Source organism: Hemitrygon akajei, chromosome 17 (genome assembly GCF_048418815.1).
Source record: "Hemitrygon akajei chromosome 17, sHemAka1.3, whole genome shotgun sequence".
Lineage (NCBI taxonomy): Eukaryota > Metazoa > Chordata > Chondrichthyes > Myliobatiformes > Dasyatidae > Hemitrygon > Hemitrygon akajei.
Window position 1 is genome coordinate 36845480 of NC_133140.1, and position 19463 is coordinate 36864942.

At 42.5% G+C, this 19463-nt stretch overlaps 1 protein-coding gene across 2 annotated transcripts in view; it reads right to left on the reverse strand.

The window, feature by feature from the left end:
* Window positions 1-19463, reverse strand: part of carmil2 (capping protein regulator and myosin 1 linker 2) — a 151205-nt gene that overhangs the window by 68357 nt on the left and 63385 nt on the right. For both annotated transcript variants that reach the window (XM_073069923.1, XM_073069924.1), the window contains 5 exons: window positions 19032-19120; window positions 16987-17081; window positions 14697-14783; window positions 11003-11112; window positions 8424-8501 (listed from right to left, as the gene is read on the reverse strand). In XM_073069923.1, coding sequence (XP_072926024.1) covers window positions 8424-8501; window positions 11003-11112; window positions 14697-14783; window positions 16987-17081; window positions 19032-19120 — 459 coding nt within the window. The remainder of the gene's footprint in view (window positions 1-8423; window positions 8502-11002; window positions 11113-14696; window positions 14784-16986; window positions 17082-19031; window positions 19121-19463) is intronic.

Consider the following 19463-nt stretch of genomic DNA (forward strand, 5'->3'; position numbering starts at 1 on the left):
TGTTGCTTTACCAGAAACATCATCACCCTGAGGCTAGTTTTAAGTGTAGGAAATAAGCAAATCTCTCTGAAAAACAAAAGAGATAAAGGTCCCAACAGGTGCTTTAACAAAATTCCTGTACTCAGGGTCAAGAATATATTCAACTACTCAGTTTGATTTTAGTATAGAGTTGCGTTAACAAATTTCAAACCATTTGTTCCCTTACCTAACCTAAGAACCGAAGAAAGCAGGCAGACATTCAACCAGATGAACTGTGCAAGACAGTATTGTTTGTGGCAAGTGTGAATACAGACTCATCTCAAAAGTGAACTTCCAGTTTCTGTTTGGATATCAGGGAAGAGCTGCATCTCCTTTCTCTCAGTTGGGTTCCACAAAGTGGCTAACTTCCCAACCTTCAGGTTAAAGAAAAGTGATGTCCAAAGGACTGGAGAGGTAGAGGAGGGAAGGAGAGTCTTACACAAAGACAGAAAAGAATAAAGTATTTTATCACATTAATGCAATTAAGAATATTTTTATTTCCTTTGCCTCAGTATTGTTAAAAAGGATCATCTTTAGGAGAAACACATTGATATTGCTTACACCGGAAAAATATGAGAATAGGTTGGGTGAACATAACCTTTTCTCCTTGGAGCGATGGAGGATGATAGGTGACCTAATAGAGGTGTACAGGATAACGAGAGGCTTTTCCACAGAGCTGAAATGGCTAGCACGAGAGGGCATAGTTTTCAGGTGCTTGGAAGTAGGTACAGAGGAGATGTCGGGGTAAGTTTTTTACGCAGAGTGGTGAGTGCATGGAATGGGCTGCCGGCGACGGTGGTGGAGGCAGAAACGATAGGGTCTTTTAAAAGTCTCCTGGATGGCTACATGGAGCTTAGAAAAATAGAGGGCTATGGGTAAAGCCTAGGTAGTTCTAAGGTAGGGACATGTTCGGCACAGCTTTGTGGGCTGAAGGGCCTGTATTGTGCAGTAGGTTTTCTATGTTTCTACGTTGTGGAGAGATTTTGAAATGGACAGGTGACCTTGGACAAATTTGGAGGTGGGGGAGTCTGCTCCTTAATCAACTCCTTGTTTGATTAAGATAGTGCCAATGTACATTGGTGATTCTCTGCGAGATGTAGAAAATTGTTGCTTTCCTCTTAAATATATTTGGGTTTGAATGACTTTTGTTTCAATCTGAAGAATGTAAATTTCCTTTTAACAATGGACTACAAAATTACATCAATGATCTTCAGATCCTACAATCGACAATTCAATGCGAAACAGTTAAGCGCGGCTCCTTTAAAAGGACAGTGCCATGGTCGGGTGGAATTTAAACCAGGCTGAAGTGCGGGGGGATGAGGCCTCCTCTACCCAGAATCTTGTTAGCAAATGTGCAGTCGCTGGAAAATAGATTTGACGATCTCAGGGCAAGGCTGCTGTATCAAAGACAGATCTGAATTGACTGTTGCCTCGAGACTTGGATAGCAGTGAACACGCTGGGTGCAACAGTCAGGCCAGAAGGTTCTACGATTTTCAGAATGGATCAAACCGTGAACTCTGTTAAGGAAAAGGGTGATGGTGTGTGCTTTTTAGTCACATCTCTTTGGTGTTGGTGTGTGCTTTTTAGTCACATCTCTTTGGTGTTTGGACATGGGGGTATGTTGATCTCTTGCTCTCCTGACTTAGAACACTTGACGATCAAACATAGACTGTTCTATTTGCCTCAGGAGTTCTCCCCTGTGATCCTGACCGCAGTTTACATACACCAGCGGCTAGTTACAAACAAGCACTCGTGAAACTGCATGATGCTGTCTGTAAACAAGAAACGGCCCATCCCAAAGCATTTTGAATTTTAGTTGGCAACTTTAACAAGGCTAGTTTGAAGAACAATTACCACCAGCACGTAACCTGTTGCACCAGAGGTCCCAACACATTAGACCACTGCCTCACTACCATAAGGAATGTCTATTGTTCGTTTCAAGCCACATTTTGGCAAGTCGGATCATTTGGCTGTACTCCTACTACCTGCGTAAAGACAGAGCTGAAAGAGCAAGGCTCCAGAGAGCAAGACAACCAGAGGTGGTTGCTGGAAGCAGAGGAACGGTTACAGGAGTGCCTTGAGTCAATGGACTGGGCCGTGTTCAAACACTCATCTGAGGGTCTGAATGACTACACCACGGTTGTAACAGACTTTATTAAAGCAGCTGTAGAGGAGCTTGTTCCCATAAAATTGTTCAGGATGTCCCCCAGTCAGAAGCCTTGAATGAACCATGAAATACGGAATTCGCTGAGGCCCAGATCAGAGGCGTTCAAGTCTGGAGATCAAGAATGCTACAAGAGGTGCAGATATGATCTCTGGAAAGCCAGCTCAGGAGTAAAGTAGACTGGAATCAATGAGGAATGCTTAATAGCAGTGACAGGTTTGAATGCCATAACCTCCGACAAAGTTAAATCTTATGACATGGAGTCAACTGAACTTCGCTTCCAGATGAGTTCAATGCCTTCTACGCTTGCTTTGACCACCCGAACAGAGAGGGACCATCCCTCACCCCCTTGCCTCCCGATGATTCTTTGATCTCAGTATCGGCTGCCTTCAAGCGACTGAATCCAAGGAAAGTATCCAGTCTAAAAGGAATACCTGGCTGAGTTCTGAATACGCAAGTTGAACAACAGGCTCGTGTATTCAGAGATATCTGCAACCTCTTCCTTTGGCAGGGTGTGGTACCCATCTGCTTCAAGCAGGTTTCAATCATACCGGTGCACAAGAAGAGCGTAGTAACCAACCTCGATGACCATCGCCCAGTGGCACTTACATCCACAGGGTTACACTGTTTTGAGAGGCTGGTGTTGAAACATATCAACTCCTGCCTGAGCAGCAACTGGGATCTGCTCCAATTTGCCCCACAGGTCCACAGCAGATGCCATCTCATTGGCTCTTCACACAACCCTGGAACATCTGGACAGCAAAGGTGCAGACATCAGGATGCTCTTTATCAGCACTTAATACCACCATCCCCTCAAAACTAATCAGTAAACTCCAAGATCTGGAACTCAATACCCCCTTGTGCAATTGGACCCTGGATTTCCTCACTTGCAGACCCCAGTCAGTTCAGATCTGCAAAAGCACCTCCTCCACAATTGCCAACAGCACAAGTGCACCCCTGCTCTGCTTGCTTTACACCTATGACTGCGTGGCTAAGCTCAGCTCCAATACCATAAACAGACAGACAGACATACTTCATTGATCCCGAGGGAAATTGGGCTTCGTTACAGTTGCACCAACCAAGAATAGAGTAGAAATATAGCACAATAAAACCAGAAATAATTAAATAATAATAAGTTAATCATGCCAAGTGGAAATAAGTCCAGGACCAGCTTATTGGCTCAGGGTGTCTGACACTCCGAGGGAGGAGTTGTAAAGTTTGATGGCCACAGGCAGGAATGACTTCCTATGACACTCAGTGTTGCATCTTGGTGGAATGAGTCTCTGGCTGAATGTACTCCTGTGCCTAACCAGTACATTATGGAGTGGATGGGTGACATTGTCCAACATGGCATACAACTTGGACAGCATCCTCTTTTCAGACACCACCGTCAGAGAGTCCAGTTCCACCCCCACAACGTCACTGGCCTTACGAATGAGTTTGTTGATTCTGTTGGTGTCTGTTACCCTCAGCCTGCTGCCCCAGCACACAACAGCAAACATGATAGCACTGGCCTCCACAGTCTCGTAGAACATCCTCAGCATCGTCCAACAGATGTTAAAGGACCTCAGTCTCCTCAGGAAGTAGAGACGGCTCTGACCCTTCTTCTAGACAGACTCTGTATTCTTTGACCAGTCCAGTTTATTGTCAATTCGTATCCCCAGGTATTTATAATCCTCCATTATGTCCACACTGACCCCTTGGATGGAAACAGGGGTCACCGGTGCCTTGGCCCTCCTCAGGTCCACCACCAGCTCCTTAGTCTTTTTCACATTAAGCTGCAGATGATTCTGCTCACACCATGTGACAAAGTTTCCCACCATAGCCCTGTACTCCGCCTCATCTCCCTTGCTGATGCATCCAACTATGGCAGAGTCATCAGAAAACTTCTGAAGATGGCAAGACTCTGTGCAGTAGTTGAAGTCCGAGGTGTAGATGGTGAAGAGAAAGGGAGACAGGACAGTCCCCTGTGGAGCCCCGGTGTTGCTGACCACTCTGTCTGACACACAGTGTTGCAAGCACACGTACTGTGGTCTGCCAGTCAGGTAATCAATAATCCATGACACCAGGGAAGCATCCACCTGCATCACTGTCAGCTTCTCACACAGCAGAGCAGGGCGGATGGTGTTGAACGGACTGGAGAAGTAAAAAAACATGACCCTCACAGTGCTCGCCAGCTTGTCCAGGTGGGTGTAGACACGGTTCAGCAGGTAGACGATGGCATCCTCAACTCCTAATCGGGGCTGGTAGGCGAACTGGAGGGGGAAACGAGCCGTATCAAAGGTGGTGATGATTCAGCTTACAGGAGTGGCGTCACCTCTCACTCTGTCAATAAGACCATGGAACTGACCGTGGACTTCAGGAGATGGAAACCAGAGGCCCGCGTGCCAATACTCATTGTAGGATCAGATGTGGAGAAGGTCAGTAACTTTAAATTCCTGGGTGTCACTATCTCAGAGGACCTCTCTTGGACCTATCATAAGAATTGAAAATACACTTGGACAAAGATGTTAACTGTCCTATGCTATCATCAGTGGGATCATCAGTTGATCCCACCTGTCTTCAGGAGTTTCGGCCCGCTTATGATCAAGACTCCCTCGAGTCTTTAGCAGTGTTAAAGCACCACCTCCCACTGGTGAGCTTAAAAATGTGGCATCTGCCTCTATCAGAGTTGTTGGTCGCTTCCTTCCAACAGATAGTCTACTCTTCAGGTATCTACGCAGCTACTGAAGAGTTTACAAAAGATGGACACCCTGTCCAACTATCTGCCCCTCTGGACATACTTGGTCCACACCCATGATGATCCTGCCTCTGCTGCCTCAGCTACAGCCCTGCTGGTTGACTTGATCTCTCTTCTAGTGAAGCCAAAGTCACGCAGCCACTTCTGGAAAGTGAACGCAATAAAGCCATGGCAACCTACTTCGAATGGATAGCATGAGACCTTCCACCCTCTGTCTCTGCACTCTGATCTTAATTCTGCATACTTGGTTAACTTGCGCTCATGGGCTTCATCGATGTTGTCTTCCCAGGGGACTGAGATCACCAATAACCACTTCTATTCCGGTGTCAGACCAGACGATTATATCTAGACTCAATGTGGTGAAAGCTATTTGCTCCGGGAAACTGCCTTTCCCATCCAGGTTGGCCTTGACACACCAATCACTGGCTGAAGAAAGTAATTGCAAAGAAAGCCTCTACTTCCTCAAAAGTCTACGGAGATCCAGCATGTCATCAAAAACCTTGACAAACTTCTACAGATGTGTGATGTAAAGGTGTATTGACTGGCTGCAATTCAGCCTGGTATGGGAACACCAACGCCATTGAGCAGAAAACCCTACAAATGGTGGAGGATTCAACCCAGTACATCCCAACCATTGAGCACATCTACATGAAACATTGCTGTAGAAAAGCAGCATCCATCATCAAAGATTCTCACCCCCAAGCCATGCTCCTTTCTCGCTGCTGCCATCAGGTAGAAGGTAGAAAAGCCTCCAGGTTCAAGAACAGTTACTATCCCTCAACCATCAGGCTCTTGAACAAAGTGGAAAACTACACCCATTCTATTTCTGGTGCTCCCACAACCAATGATCTCATTTTAAGGACTCGTTATTCTGTTATTTCATGCTGTCGTTATTTATCGCTATTTATTTATATTTGCACAGTTCATTGTTCATTGATCCTGCTTACAGTTACTGTTCTGTAGATTTGGAAAGTTTGCCAGCAGGAAAAAGAATCTCAGAGTTTTTATGTGGTGACACATAAGTACTCTGATAATAAATTTTACTTTGAACTTCTGTGGTGCTCAGGTGAGACAGTTATGGCAAGCTTCCGTGCACCCAGCATGGAATGTCTATTGGTGAAATGTCACCCATGCTACTTGCCATGGGAGTTCACTTTAGATATCCTAATGGCAGTCTACATTCCACTAAAGACAGACGCAAAGCTTGCACTGAACAAACTATACTCTGTGATCAACAACCTTGAAACAGGATACCCAGGGACCTTTTTCATCATTGCTGGTGACTTCAACCAGGTCAACTTCAAGAGTGTGTTATCAAAATGCCCTGCACACATCTCCTATCTCAACTGTCCAAAACACCCTCAACCATTGATGTACAACCATCAGAGACCCCTACCAAGCCATCCCTCGTCCACACTTTGGTAAATTAGATCACCAGGCTGTGCTCCTATTCCCTGCACACAAACTGGAGGAGCCAGTATCGAAAGCGTTGGTCTGAGGAAACAAAGGAAACTCTACTTGACTGTGTTGAGTCGATAGACTGGTCCACGTTCAAAGACTCAGCCGCCGGTCCAGGTGAGTATGACACTGCCATCACAGACGTTATCAGCAAAAGTCCATTGAGGACTGCGTAGCAACGAAGCAATCCAGGTATTTCCAAACCGGAAACCATGAACGAACTGGGAGAGCTACCTGCTTCTGTGGTCTAGGTTTGCAGCATTTAGATCAGGTGACCCTGACCTTTATAAGACATCAAGATATGACCTATATATGGCTGCATAATCAAGCCCCAGTTCTACGCCCTGTATATTCAAGGGTGTGTGGCCAGATTCGGCTTTAACTCCATCTACAAGTTTGCAGATGATTCCATCACAAATAATGATGAGTCAGATAGACTGATGAGTCAGGAAGGAGATAGAGATTCTTAACGTGTTGTCATGGCAACAATTTTGCCTGAATGTCAACGAAACAAAAGAGAAGATTAGAGATAGGTTTCATTTGCCACGTTTACATCGGAACCTACAGCAAAATGCATTACGTTCCTCAAATCAGATCAGCGAGTATTGTGCTAGGCAGCCTGTAACAGTCACCACACTTCCGGCACCAGCAGAGCATGCCTACAGCTCACCAATCCTAACGGTACGTCTTTGGAGTGAGAGCAAAACAGCACCTGGAGAAAAGCCAGATAGTTACAGGGAGAATATACAAACTCTTTACGGACACTGGCGGGAAGTGAACCCCGATCGGTAATCGCTGACACTGTAAAGCGACGTGCCAACTGCTTCCGTACCGTAGCGAGCTGGTCATTGACGTCAGAAAAGGGGGGTGGTGCACACGCTCATATCAGTGGCGTTGAGATGGAGAGGGTTGAGAGCCTCAGGTTCCTAGGTGTGAATATCACCAATAGCCTGTCCTGGCCCAACCACGTTGAAGTCATGGCCAAGAAATTTCATTAACACCTCTACTTCCTCAAGAAGCTAAAGAAATTCAGCATGTCCCCATCAACTCCCATCAATTTTTAATCGATGCACCATAGAAAGCCCTCCAAGAGGACCACAGCCTTGTCGTGGTTTGAGGGTTCGCATGCCACAATCACCCAGAGAGGTACGTTGGCTGGAATCAGGGCTTTATGCTTTGGCTCTTGGTAGGGTTACCCGTGCCAAACAGGTCAAAGGGTAGAGGCCAGACTAAGAGTGGTCCACTAGTCCTCAGTTCAGGGCCAACACTCCCGACTGGTCAATCAAAGCTGTTATGGAAATAGCAATGAAGAGACCTTCTGCATCTGTGTGCGATGCAACTCCGGAGTCTCCACCTGGGGCTTGCATGACTGACAGTAAACCGAGAGGAAGTTACCGACGCGATGAAGGGAGCCGTGAATGCCAGCAGTGTCAGAGGTCCTTCATTGCTGCCGTAAACGCCAGCGGCGTAACGGGCAAAAGAAGACGACCACGCTGTCTGGATGCATAGCAGCTTGGTACAGCAACTGTGTCTGCACATGACTGCAAGAGGCGTTGCATCACAGGAACAAGCCTTCTCCCTGTGGGCTCTGTCTATACTTTTTGCTGCCTCAGTAAAGCAAAGACTCCACTCACCTCAGCCATTCTTTCTTTGCCCCTCTGCCGTCGGGCAGAAGCTACAAAAACCTGAAATGACGTACCTGCAAGCTCAAGAGCAGCTTCTATTCCACTGTTATCAGCCTCTTGTACGACAATATGGACTATTTCCCTCACTATCCACCTTGTTATGATCTTCCTGTTTATTGTTTGCAAGTTGCCTTTACACTTTATTCTGCACAGTTATTTTTTTATTCTAGCTCAATGCACTGTGAAATGATTGATCTGTATAAACAGGATACAAGACAAGCTTTTCACTCTGTCTTGGTACATGGGACAAAAGCAAACCAATACCAATGAAACATGACTGAGTCTAAAATTACAGTCGTACTCTTTCTGGGAAAATAGGAATCACATCAGAGACTGCACCGAGGGAGTTGTACTTACAGAGTCGAGGGCACAGTCAGTGCCAGCCAGGTCCAGGTGAACCAGTGCATTTGGACGAGCAAGGAATGCATAAAAACTCTGACAAAGAAAGAAAGCAAAAATCAACTTTTGCATGAAATGCTAAAGAAATAATCAGTTCCCTGAATCTTTAAATATAAAACAATATTCTCTTCTTCAGTTACTTCTATTTTGCTTAAAAGCAGATGAAAACTGCTCTTGGATACGGCTGGTCACCTGATCAGAAGATTCAAGTTTATCTATCACGAGGACATCGAAACGTGCAGTGAAATGTGTCGTTTGTGTTAACAACCAACACAGCTGAGGGTGTGCTGGGGTCAGCCAACGAGTATCACCACACATGTCTGACACCAAGGTCACCTCGACACAATTTCAAAGCTGGGAACAATAGTGGAACACCTGGTGCGAAATTAAATGCCCCTACTACTCAAAGCAACAGTTGAGGCATCGAGAAGGCCAGCATTAACTGCTTCCCAGTGGAAGGGAAGTAACTGTGAGTTGGTTGTGTAAATATATATTGGTTCTGAGTCCTCCTGCTTGTCGGTTTATTCCCCTCACTGCCTCCACAGGAGACTTCTTTTAAAATAAAGAATTCCACATGATTAAATGAAAATAACAAACTGAACGTTGACATGCAAGTTCAGCATGATGGCTTGATTATGTTGTATGTCACTCTGCAATCTGTTAACCAACTGAGAAAAGCTGACCACCAGCTCTCAAGTTATACCTCACAAGCTGCTGTCCAATTATGTGCATGCTGCCCTCATCCAGACTACTTCCTGTTGTTAACCGACTGTATCTGAATGGTCCTTGCACAGCTACAGGATTGGTTCAGCTTGCATTTGGAAAGGAAATGTGCGGGGCCTTTGGGCAGGTTGTATCTGAGAAAACAGCTCATCTATCCTACCTGTAAAATTCATGAGCAACCGAATCGGTTTACGCAGCATAAAAAGTGGCAAATTATCCCAGCTGTTGATAAATCTTAAGGCAGCAGAGTGGAGTGATGATGGCACTAAACGACGACTCCTCTGCTTGCATCTTCAGGAACAGCTCTATTTCCATCTTTAATATCTCTGTCTTTCCTTTGCGGGTTCTTTTGAAGACCCTGACCTGGATTTACATGCTGACTACGGTTCTTTGCGGGGATGGGACACGCTCCCGGGGTTTCATAACTGGCCGTTGTTGTTCGGCACGCCAAGGGCTCGGCCTAAGAGTCCGGCTTGGATTTGGAAGCCTAGGATCTCAGGGCTCTGGAGACGGGTGGATCTAGGGTCAGTGTCACAGCAGCAGACCCGTGGGTCGTGGGGGGAGTCGGAATATCTGCAGCTGTGTGCCCAGACCTTTGGGCACAGAGCTCGAAAAAAGGGATGTGACAGACTTTCAACATCGTAAACCAGTGAGTTGTTTGTTATGTGTCCCCTCTCACTGTGAGAGAGAAAACCTGCGGTATGTCGAATTACCAGGTGATACGCAAAGTCTTTGGGGGTAACTGCAAGTCTGTGTCTTTGCTCACACTTGAGCGTATGGTGGTGGGTGCCGATGCTTTTTTTGCCAGTGGGGGGTGTTGTTGCTTGCTGCCACTTATACGCAGGTGAGGGGAGCTGGGGGGGGGGGACTTTGGGGTTCTAACATTTGACTGTCGTTCATTTTTTGGGGCACTTCTCTGTTTTCGTGGATGTTTTGCGAAGAAAAAGCATTTCAGGATGTATATTGTATACATTTCTCTGACATTTGAAACGTTTGACTTGACAATTTGTAATTCCATTTAAAAATCTGGACTTGCTACAGTTTTCAGAATGGAAAGCATCCTCCGACTTCCTGCAATTGAAAATGTTAAAACTCTACTTTTTTTCAAATCCAAAAGGAAACGGATAATTTTTTTAAAATCTACAGAATCTAGTAAAAACAGACTTGCTTAAAAAAAAAGTTAGTTACCGAAAGAGCAATGCCCAGCACAAAGTAGTTTGTGTTTTAATTTGTATTATTATCCCTATCCTTTTAAAGCCAATTCCTTCTGGGAAATGACAAAAATATCTGCAGTCTGTGGGACTGTGGTGCAGTTATTACCACTGGGGTCATTTTGAAGCCAATGAAATTAATATTCAGTGAGATAATATTAAGTTTTGTCTATTTTCACTGCTGCACAGTAGGCACTTTCCCCTATCAACTTTTAAACAGATAACTAAAATGAGCATGGAAGTGTGATGTTGCTTTGCAAACTTCATCACTTTTACTAAAAAGAAGCAGCTCTAACGTATGAAAATCAAAAACAGGGAGTGGATCTAAAAATATCTGTTGAGCAGTAAGATGCCTAGGCCATAACAAAAGCTTTGTATAAAATTGATTGTGAAGGTTTCAGCTGTATTTTTAACTGTATCCTTTCCAAACACTTAACTGACACATTCAGAACCAAATATATTATTAATGGTGAGATGGACCACCACACATTCTTAGATCCAATGCTGTGAATGTCCAATAAGAATAGTTAAAAACAAATTAGATCTTCAGAAATCAAAATGATGTATTCCTTCCAAAATATGAAAATACTTTCACCTACTTACACAATTGTCTTCAACAGCTAAGATCCCAGGATTCCCAGAAAGATCCAGGTGAACGAGAGAGGATGTAAAAGTTTCATTAGCAACTAACGACTGAGCCAAAGAGTTAAGACCTGTAAAGGCAATGGTGAAAGGTAAAAGGTAGTGTCTAAATATCTGGACCATTGTCCTTGAGGTCTTAATCTTCATTCACAGTATTTCTGTCGAGGCAGCACTGGCAGGAGGGAGCAAGTGAACCAGAAAGAGCACAGATGGGCAAAAATGACCACTTGACCCATTTCTTTTGGATTTTCCCAATTCTCTACCAAAGACTACAGAGGATAATGGAAAATATAACATTGGAGTCTCCAGATGGGAGAACACGATTCCTGGCCAAATCACCAGTGGATGGGAGCAGAAAATAAAGTGAAGATATTCTGAAGTTATTAACATTTTAACTGCTAAGTTTAGAATCAAACATCAGGCTGATTAACAACCTCTCTTTGGTAACTAGGAGATTCTCTCGAGATTTCTGATACTCTTTTCTGATACAATTTTTGTACATCCATCTTACTAGTGTTTGCTAAACACAAGAGGTTCTCCAGATGTTGGAAATCTGGAGCAACAAACACACACACACACAATGCTAAAGGGACTGAACAGGTCGAGCAACATCTATGGAGGGAATAAACAGTTGACGCTTCAGGCTGAGACCCCTTCATAGACGCTGATTGATTTGCCGAGTTCCCTTTGCTCACTGTATTTCACTTTGCACTTTTATCTGTTGGTAAACTAGGTGATTCATTCTGTAAATCGTCGGCCAATCTTACGGTCTTTTACAAGGCAGCAGCTCTGTTCTTGATTAGCAAGAGATGAGCATCACTGCAGGTACCGTCACTAATGCACTGAGTGAGTGATCTGGGTTCAGTCCTGACCTCAGGCTTGCATACTCTCCTGTCAGCCCTGTGCTTCCGTTTCCCGTCACATGCCAATGATGTTTCAGCTGCTGGTTTAATTGGCCAATGTAAGTTTCTCATAGTGTGTACAGTGATGCTAGAAAGTTTGTGAACCCTGTAGAATTTTCTCTATTTCTGCATAATTATGACCCAAAATGTGATCAGATCTTCACATAAATCCTTAAACTAGATAAAGAGAACCCAATTGAATACATTTCACAAAAACATTGTATTTGTTCATTTATTTATTGAGAAAATGATCCAATATTACATGTATTTGTTGGAAAAAGTATGTGAAACTTTGCTTTTCTGTAGGATTTCTATAGGATTAAGGTCAGGACTTTGACTCGGCCATTCCAAACACAAATTTTCTTCTTTTTAATCCATTCTGTTGTTGACTTACTCTTGTCCTTCTGATCATTGTCTTGTTGCATTATCTAACTTCTATTAAGCTTCAGATGATGGACTGCTACCCTGACGTTCTCCTGTCAAATGTCTTGATACAATTCTGAATTCACTGTTCCCTCAACGATTGTAAGCTGTCCAGGCCCTGAGGCAGCAAAACAGCTTCAAATCACGATGATCCTTCCACCATGCTTCACAGTTGGGATGAGGTTTTGGTGTTGGTGTACAATGCCCTTTTCTCCCCAAACATAGCAATGTGCAATTCTGCCAAGAAGATCAACTTTTGTCTCATCATATATAGAGGCTAGGGGAGAAAAAAAACAGAGGACATGGGTTAAGGGTGAAGGGGGAAAAGTTTAAAGGGAACATTGGGAGGGGGGCTTCTCCACACAGAGAGTGGTGGGAGTATGGAATGAGCTGCCAGATGAAGTTGTAAATGCGGGCTCACTTTTAACACTTCAGAAAAACTTGGACAGGTACGTGGATGAGAGGTGTATGGAGGGATATGGGCCAGGTGCAGGTCAGTGAGACTGGGCAGAAAAGTGGTTCAGCACAGCCAAGAAGGGCCAAAAGGCCTGTTTCTGTGATGTAATGTTCTATGGTTCTATGGACAGGGACTTCAGCAAGTTCTAGAGATTTCTGCAGGTCTTTGCTGTTAACCCTTGGGTTCTTTTTCACCTCCTTCAGCATTGCATGTTGTGCTCTTGGTGTGATCTTTGCAGGATGCCCAGTCCTAGGGAGAGTAGCAACAGTACCGAATTTCCTCCATTTGTGGACAATTTCTCTTAATGTGGACTGATGAACACTCAGGTCTTTAGAAAAGCTTTTGTAGCCTTTTCCAGCTTCATGCATCTCTACAATTCTTCTTCTGAGGTCCTCTGAAAGTTGTTTTGATCAAGGCATGGTGCTCATCAACAGAACTGTCTTGAGAAGAGCTGGCTCTGTCAGTATATGACTTTGTGTGTCTTTTTCATAGGGCAGGGCACCTCCGATCTCATCTCATTGATCGGAACACCCAACTCCAAATAGTTTTTGTAGAAGGCATTAACCCAGAGGTTCACATACTTTTTCCAACAACTGTATGTAATATTGGATCATTTTTTTCCAAACTGATGCACCATCAATAACTCTCGGAGACGGGAGGCAAACGATAGGCTTTTATTAGCTGCAAGAGATCATGATTAGCAGCCAGAGCCCACCACACAACATCCTGGAGACTGAGGGAGGAGCAGTGCCTCCAACCGCCTTTATACAGGGGTCTGTGGGAGGGGCCACAGGAGCAGTCAGCGGGGGGGTGTGTCCAGACAGGTATATGTAGTTCACCACACAAATAAATAAATTAAATACTTTTTTTGTGTTACTTATTTAATTGGGTTCTCTTTATCTAGTTTTAGGACTTACGTGAAGACCGATCACACTTTAGGACATATTTATTCAGAAATAGAGAAAATTCTACAGGGTTCACAAACTTTCTAGCAACACTGTAGGTGACTGATAAAACTTAAGAGGAATTGCTGACAATGAGAAGACAATAAAAATAGGATTAAATAGGTGTATGTGGATAGCTGATGGTTGGTGTGGACTCAATGGGACAAAGGGGCCACTTCTGTGCTGTATTTTGCTATAACTCAATATGATGGTCAGATATTACAGCTGCTATTCATTTTGCACAGATATATATTGCCTTATAAAACATTTAAATATGTACATCCAGCTGTAAAACATAAACCAGAATGGGCATTAAACATCAATTAACTATTTATTACTGTTTATTAATTACAACAAAAATGTCAGGTTGTAAATGGATTAATTGATTTCTCATGCCACTTTTAACGATACAAGCGGTTGTGCAGTAAATTTAAAACTGCGTAACTGCGCGTAACATCAAAAGTGGCGCAGTAAAATTGCTGGGCAATATTCCTTTTAACGGCACCAAGGTTCTGAAGAGGTTTTTTGTAACATTTGAAAAGATTCTTTTCGGGTGCTGTTCCATAGTCACAACAGAAAGGTCAAAATGTGGCAGTTCGGAACCGAAACACCATAGGCTATTGCTGCCTTGTTGTGTGGTAATATGAAGCTAGTGTTATCTTTCTTTTATCCAAATTTACAGAAGGTGACCTCAGTGCACGTGAAATACAGTAGCTTGAATAATAATCTTTTTAACCAATTACAATGCATAAAAACCAGAATAAATTTGAGGTTGCCTATAATTTCTTTGTCACAAATATATCCTGTAATACAATGTACCTTTGTGATTTGTGGACCAGAGGTATATATATTGGGCTGATTATTGTTTTCAAATGATTGGCCTTCTAAGGTTGCAGCAGCTGAAACTTGGTTACTTGGCGCAGGCTTACCTTTTGCCGCTAGCGAAGTTCTGGAGAAGTTGATGGACTTCAGACCTTTGGCTAGCTTTTCAAACTGTTGGCTGAGTGCTGATACCCCTGTTGGAAGGCAGGTATTGCCACATGGCTGATTACTTCACCTTTGTCTTTACATGTTCACTGACTTGTCATATTGGCCTCCCCCGTTTATCATACCATCCCTGTACAAGGCAATCACCAGACCTCTCACACAAGACACTTACTCCATTTTATTTCATTCCCTCGTTGTAAGCCCTCAGGATAACTGTTCACATTACTTCAGCAACCTGCACTGCTACTAAAGCACATTACATTTACAATAGCTAATATGCATTTTCAATAAGTTGAGAAAAGTTCAGTTGTGTTAATTACTTTTGTATTAATGTACCCCAAGCTTTTTTCAAGGCATATCATCAATTGCCTGCTTTTGAAAACCGTTTACCACATTAATAACATCAAAACCTAGGCAAACACTGCAATGGCTATTGAATTTAAATGTCTTAAGTCACAATGGTGCAATCAGAACAGCAACGTCACCCTTCAATTCCCAGGGAGATGTCAAGGCTGTTAAAGTAAGTAATGTTCATTAGGATCATTCTTTTAAAAAGTGTTAGTTTTTTCATTAATGTCTGAAATAAACATTCCAAGATATAGAAAAACAATATTAATCCCCCCAACATACCCGGGACTTTGGTGGCGGTGGATTTACTAAACCCATGGATTTTATTCCTATTAATAGCCCAACACACTTCCAGTTCACTCTTTTTATAAACCACACCCCTCCCCATGTTACACGATGTTCTAATAAACTTTCAGTACAGGATCCTTTTGTTCAAAGTGAACATGAGATGAATTGGAAGGGAGAAAAGCAAACATCACTCAGTGAGCAGAAGCCCAACCATTAGGAATGGGTAGTGAATCATCAGAGTTTTATTACAGTCATTTCTGATGCTATTTGACCACGTTGAAGATTTTGTATGAAATAATGAAGACAGTCACACGGATGAATATACGACTTCACCCTTGACAGAAAGATAGGCAAGTGATTATTTAATCTACTTTCCCACCCCAGCCTTAGAATGAAAATGACTAGATGGGTTTAGCTTAATTATCCTGTAGCCATATATTCCATAAAATGCATTGAATGTTTTATTAAAATCTACCAAAACACTGTGAAAGAGTATTTCTGAAGGCTTATTGCTGTGAACTGTTGTCAGAACAGTAGGTAGTTTGAATGGTTTCAGCATGGACTAGATGGGCCAAATGGCTTGTGGCTGTGACTCTAGAGCACAAACTGTTACACACTTTAGTTTTGATCACACTTTAGTAGGTTTCCAACGTACCAGCAATGATTCAAAGAGCCAAGTAAAGAATCACAGATATACAGATAGGAAAATTAAACAACGCGGTCTAGACATTCTCCGAATCTGTGATGAACAGAGGTTAGGGTGAGTGGCTTGAGCCAACTTTCTGCAATGCTCCCAGGCTGCCAAATTCTATCATGCACAAGGCCTAGACTGTGAGGGAGGGGAAGATGGCAGAGAGAGGAACAAAACAGATAGAATCAGGCCTAGGTACACTTGAAGTGGAAAAGGGAAGAGGTCAGTAAGTACTAGGAGCAACAGTGAGAGGGGGCAGGGAGTGGTCAGCCATACACAAGACAGGGGGCACTGGGGCAGAACTGTAGGAGGGATTCGAGTTGAGGAACATCAAGGAAATCCTTTGAAAGGGGATTTACGACAGACATCTCAGCCCCACAAAAGTGGAAAGGGTAAATTTGGTTTATACTTTGTACTGTAGCTCCTGTGTCACAGTTTAGAATATGTTCTGTGGGAGGATTACATGAATTTTATAGTCACTTGGAAGCTCACAGTTGGAACAGAATTGCTAATTCACAAATAGAGGCATTGAAATCCCATCCAAAAGACATCAATTCATGCCTTGTGATAGCTTCTTAGTCAGAGTTAGAACTCAACAATTGGTAGTAAAATTTCACTGTGCTCAGCTAAAATGTTCAAAAGGGACTGCATCTTATCAATTTGGAAGAAAAAGATAATGTCTAAGAAGGATATTAGGAGAAATATCCTTTCGCTTGACACCCCTAAAATCACATTTGTGGAGTTTGCTTGTCTCCCCACTGGACAAAGAAGATATGATGGTTTTCAGCAGGATTTGCAACGACCTCAAAATGAAAAAAACAAATCAATGCTGTAATTGTTCTGTAACTACTTAAGTAGTGAAGACTAAATCAATAAACTTGAACTAAACAATATCTGATGTTTACCTTTGTCCTCCAGTTGATTGTTGGATAGGTTTATTGTGTGAAGAGCTGGATTCACATTCTCTTCTAAAGCCTGTGCTATTTTCTGTGCGGTATCACTGAAAGAGACGTACACTTCAATGATGGACACACTGATTAAAATTTTAATACACGGCCAACATAAAAATCCCGTTTCTATAATACTGGCCAATATGGTTCCTTTTGTCTTTGGATAGAATTATGTCACTGCATCAAAACAAAGGAAAAGGACCCATTCGCAGGTGTGTTGGATGATATAACATTAAATTCTATGAAAGTAAACAGAGAGTGATTCGGGGTGTGCACAGTAGGAGATCCTTCTTATAAGTGGAATCACTAACTCCATTTCATGCTCCATGTCATTAGATTTGCTTCAACAGATATGATCATTTTATAATAAAGTTATTAATCTCAGCTATATGCACAATGTAGCTCTAAATGGTTCGGTGAAGACTTAATATTCTATACAGTAGTGCACAAGCTTTCTTTAATCATTTAATAAAGATGATTTTCTTCTTGCAAAGTAATAAATTCACAAAGACATTATTCATTTACCCCTTATGTACAAGTCATCAAACAAAAAACAAATACATTTAGTACCGTGTGAACAGAAATAAGTTAAACCTGTCAACAAATTAGTTATTAATTTCCAAGAGAATACTACTCCTTCAGGTACTTAGTCTGGTAGTCTGAACTGAGAGTATATTAGAATTCAGGACTGAGTGTCGAACACTGTGTGACAAGTTCCATGTCCTGCAGTTGTCTGTCTTATTACAATTTAAAAGAATTCCTTCCAATAACAATCTTATGAATGGCATTGGTGACGCATGCTACTGTTTGATTTGCAGTCAATATTAAAGGAATTCGCACAACTAAACCTTTCATTCAGTTTAAAGAGAAAACTGCAGATGCTGGAAATCCAAGCAACACACACAAAGTGCTGGAGGAACTCAGAAGGCCAGGTAGGACCTATGGGAAAGAATACAGTCAACGTTTTGGGCAGAGACCCTGGCCTGCTGAATTCCTCCAGCATTTTGTGAGTGTTGCTAGCAAAAATAATAATGTATTTCCTTTACATTAACATTTTCATCATCTCCCTTAAAAGTCCATTAATTTTAGCAATTATAAGTTCAACAAAAGCAACAGCGACATCATTATTGGTTCTTCTAGCTAAAAGGTGGGGCATATGAAATATTATTCATATTTCTTAATATAGGTTTTTCCCAAATTTACCCTAACGGAATTCCCAAATCATTATCCAGAATGTTGAGATATGGAATAAAATTCACTCACAGAACTTGCGAAGAAAAATAAATAAACAAATAACTAATAGATAAATAAATAAATAAATAAATGGGTGGATGAATGAATGAAAGAATAAATAAATAATTTTCTTTTACAACTAGTATTTCTTGGTGTATACACAGATGATACAGCTTTGCATTATGCAGAATTGTGATATGGACCGTCTCCTAGGAATGAAACCCCCTTCCCCAGTGATGTAATGCTCACCCGTATATTGAGTCTACACTGAATCTCAAAGCAAACGTTCCCCCAGTTATTTCCTGCACTCATCCTATCTCACATGCCTTTCAACTCTCCTCTTGTCACCCAGCTACAAAAGGGATAACAGAACCTACCAGACAGCACATCTTTGGGAAGCTGAACACATTTGGAGCACCCGAGGGAAATGAGCAAATTCCACAGAGACAGCAGTGGAGGTGCTTTGTCTCTTTATAAAAATAAACTATGATTTCCATCCAAAGTGTGTATTTGTATCTGCACAATGAGTCTTTCCGAGTTTCTGGTTCAGCTGTGATATCCTGTCCTGCTACAAATTATAACTCTGCTGACGGAGAACCTGCCAATTACTAATAGGTTAACTGCTGCCTGGGTTCAAGGATAATTCCTCAAAGCCATGAAACCAGCACCCCAGGGAGAAAGTCGCTTGATTACAGGAGGGAGAGAGAAAGCGCATTACTGAACATTAACAATAACAGAAATGGCTTCAAGATCACTTGTCTACTTACAACTTAATTCCAGCATTTTCTAAAACCAGCTCCTCTAGTTTGGTGGACAAACTGATTACATACAAGATCTGTTCTATCACATCAGGGCTCTGTCAATGACAAGAAAAACAATAATATAAAGCATATATATTTACTGTTATGTGCTAGTACACAAATTACTTGTGAGCCTGGCCAATTCCATTCCCCCCACTTACTGTCAGCTTCAGAATCAGGACCAGGTTTGATATCACCAGCACATGTCATGAAATTTGTTAACTAATTGTTGATTGACCTGAATTGTACAAAAATGTAATGATAAAGCTGGGACAGCATCTCCCATAGAATGCCAAATCTCTTTCTGCTACAAAAAGTGGAGCTAAAGGAGAATAATACAGGTACTCTGAGCCAGAAATTAGAATTACATTGGGGAAGAAGCTTGAGAAATTCTGCAGA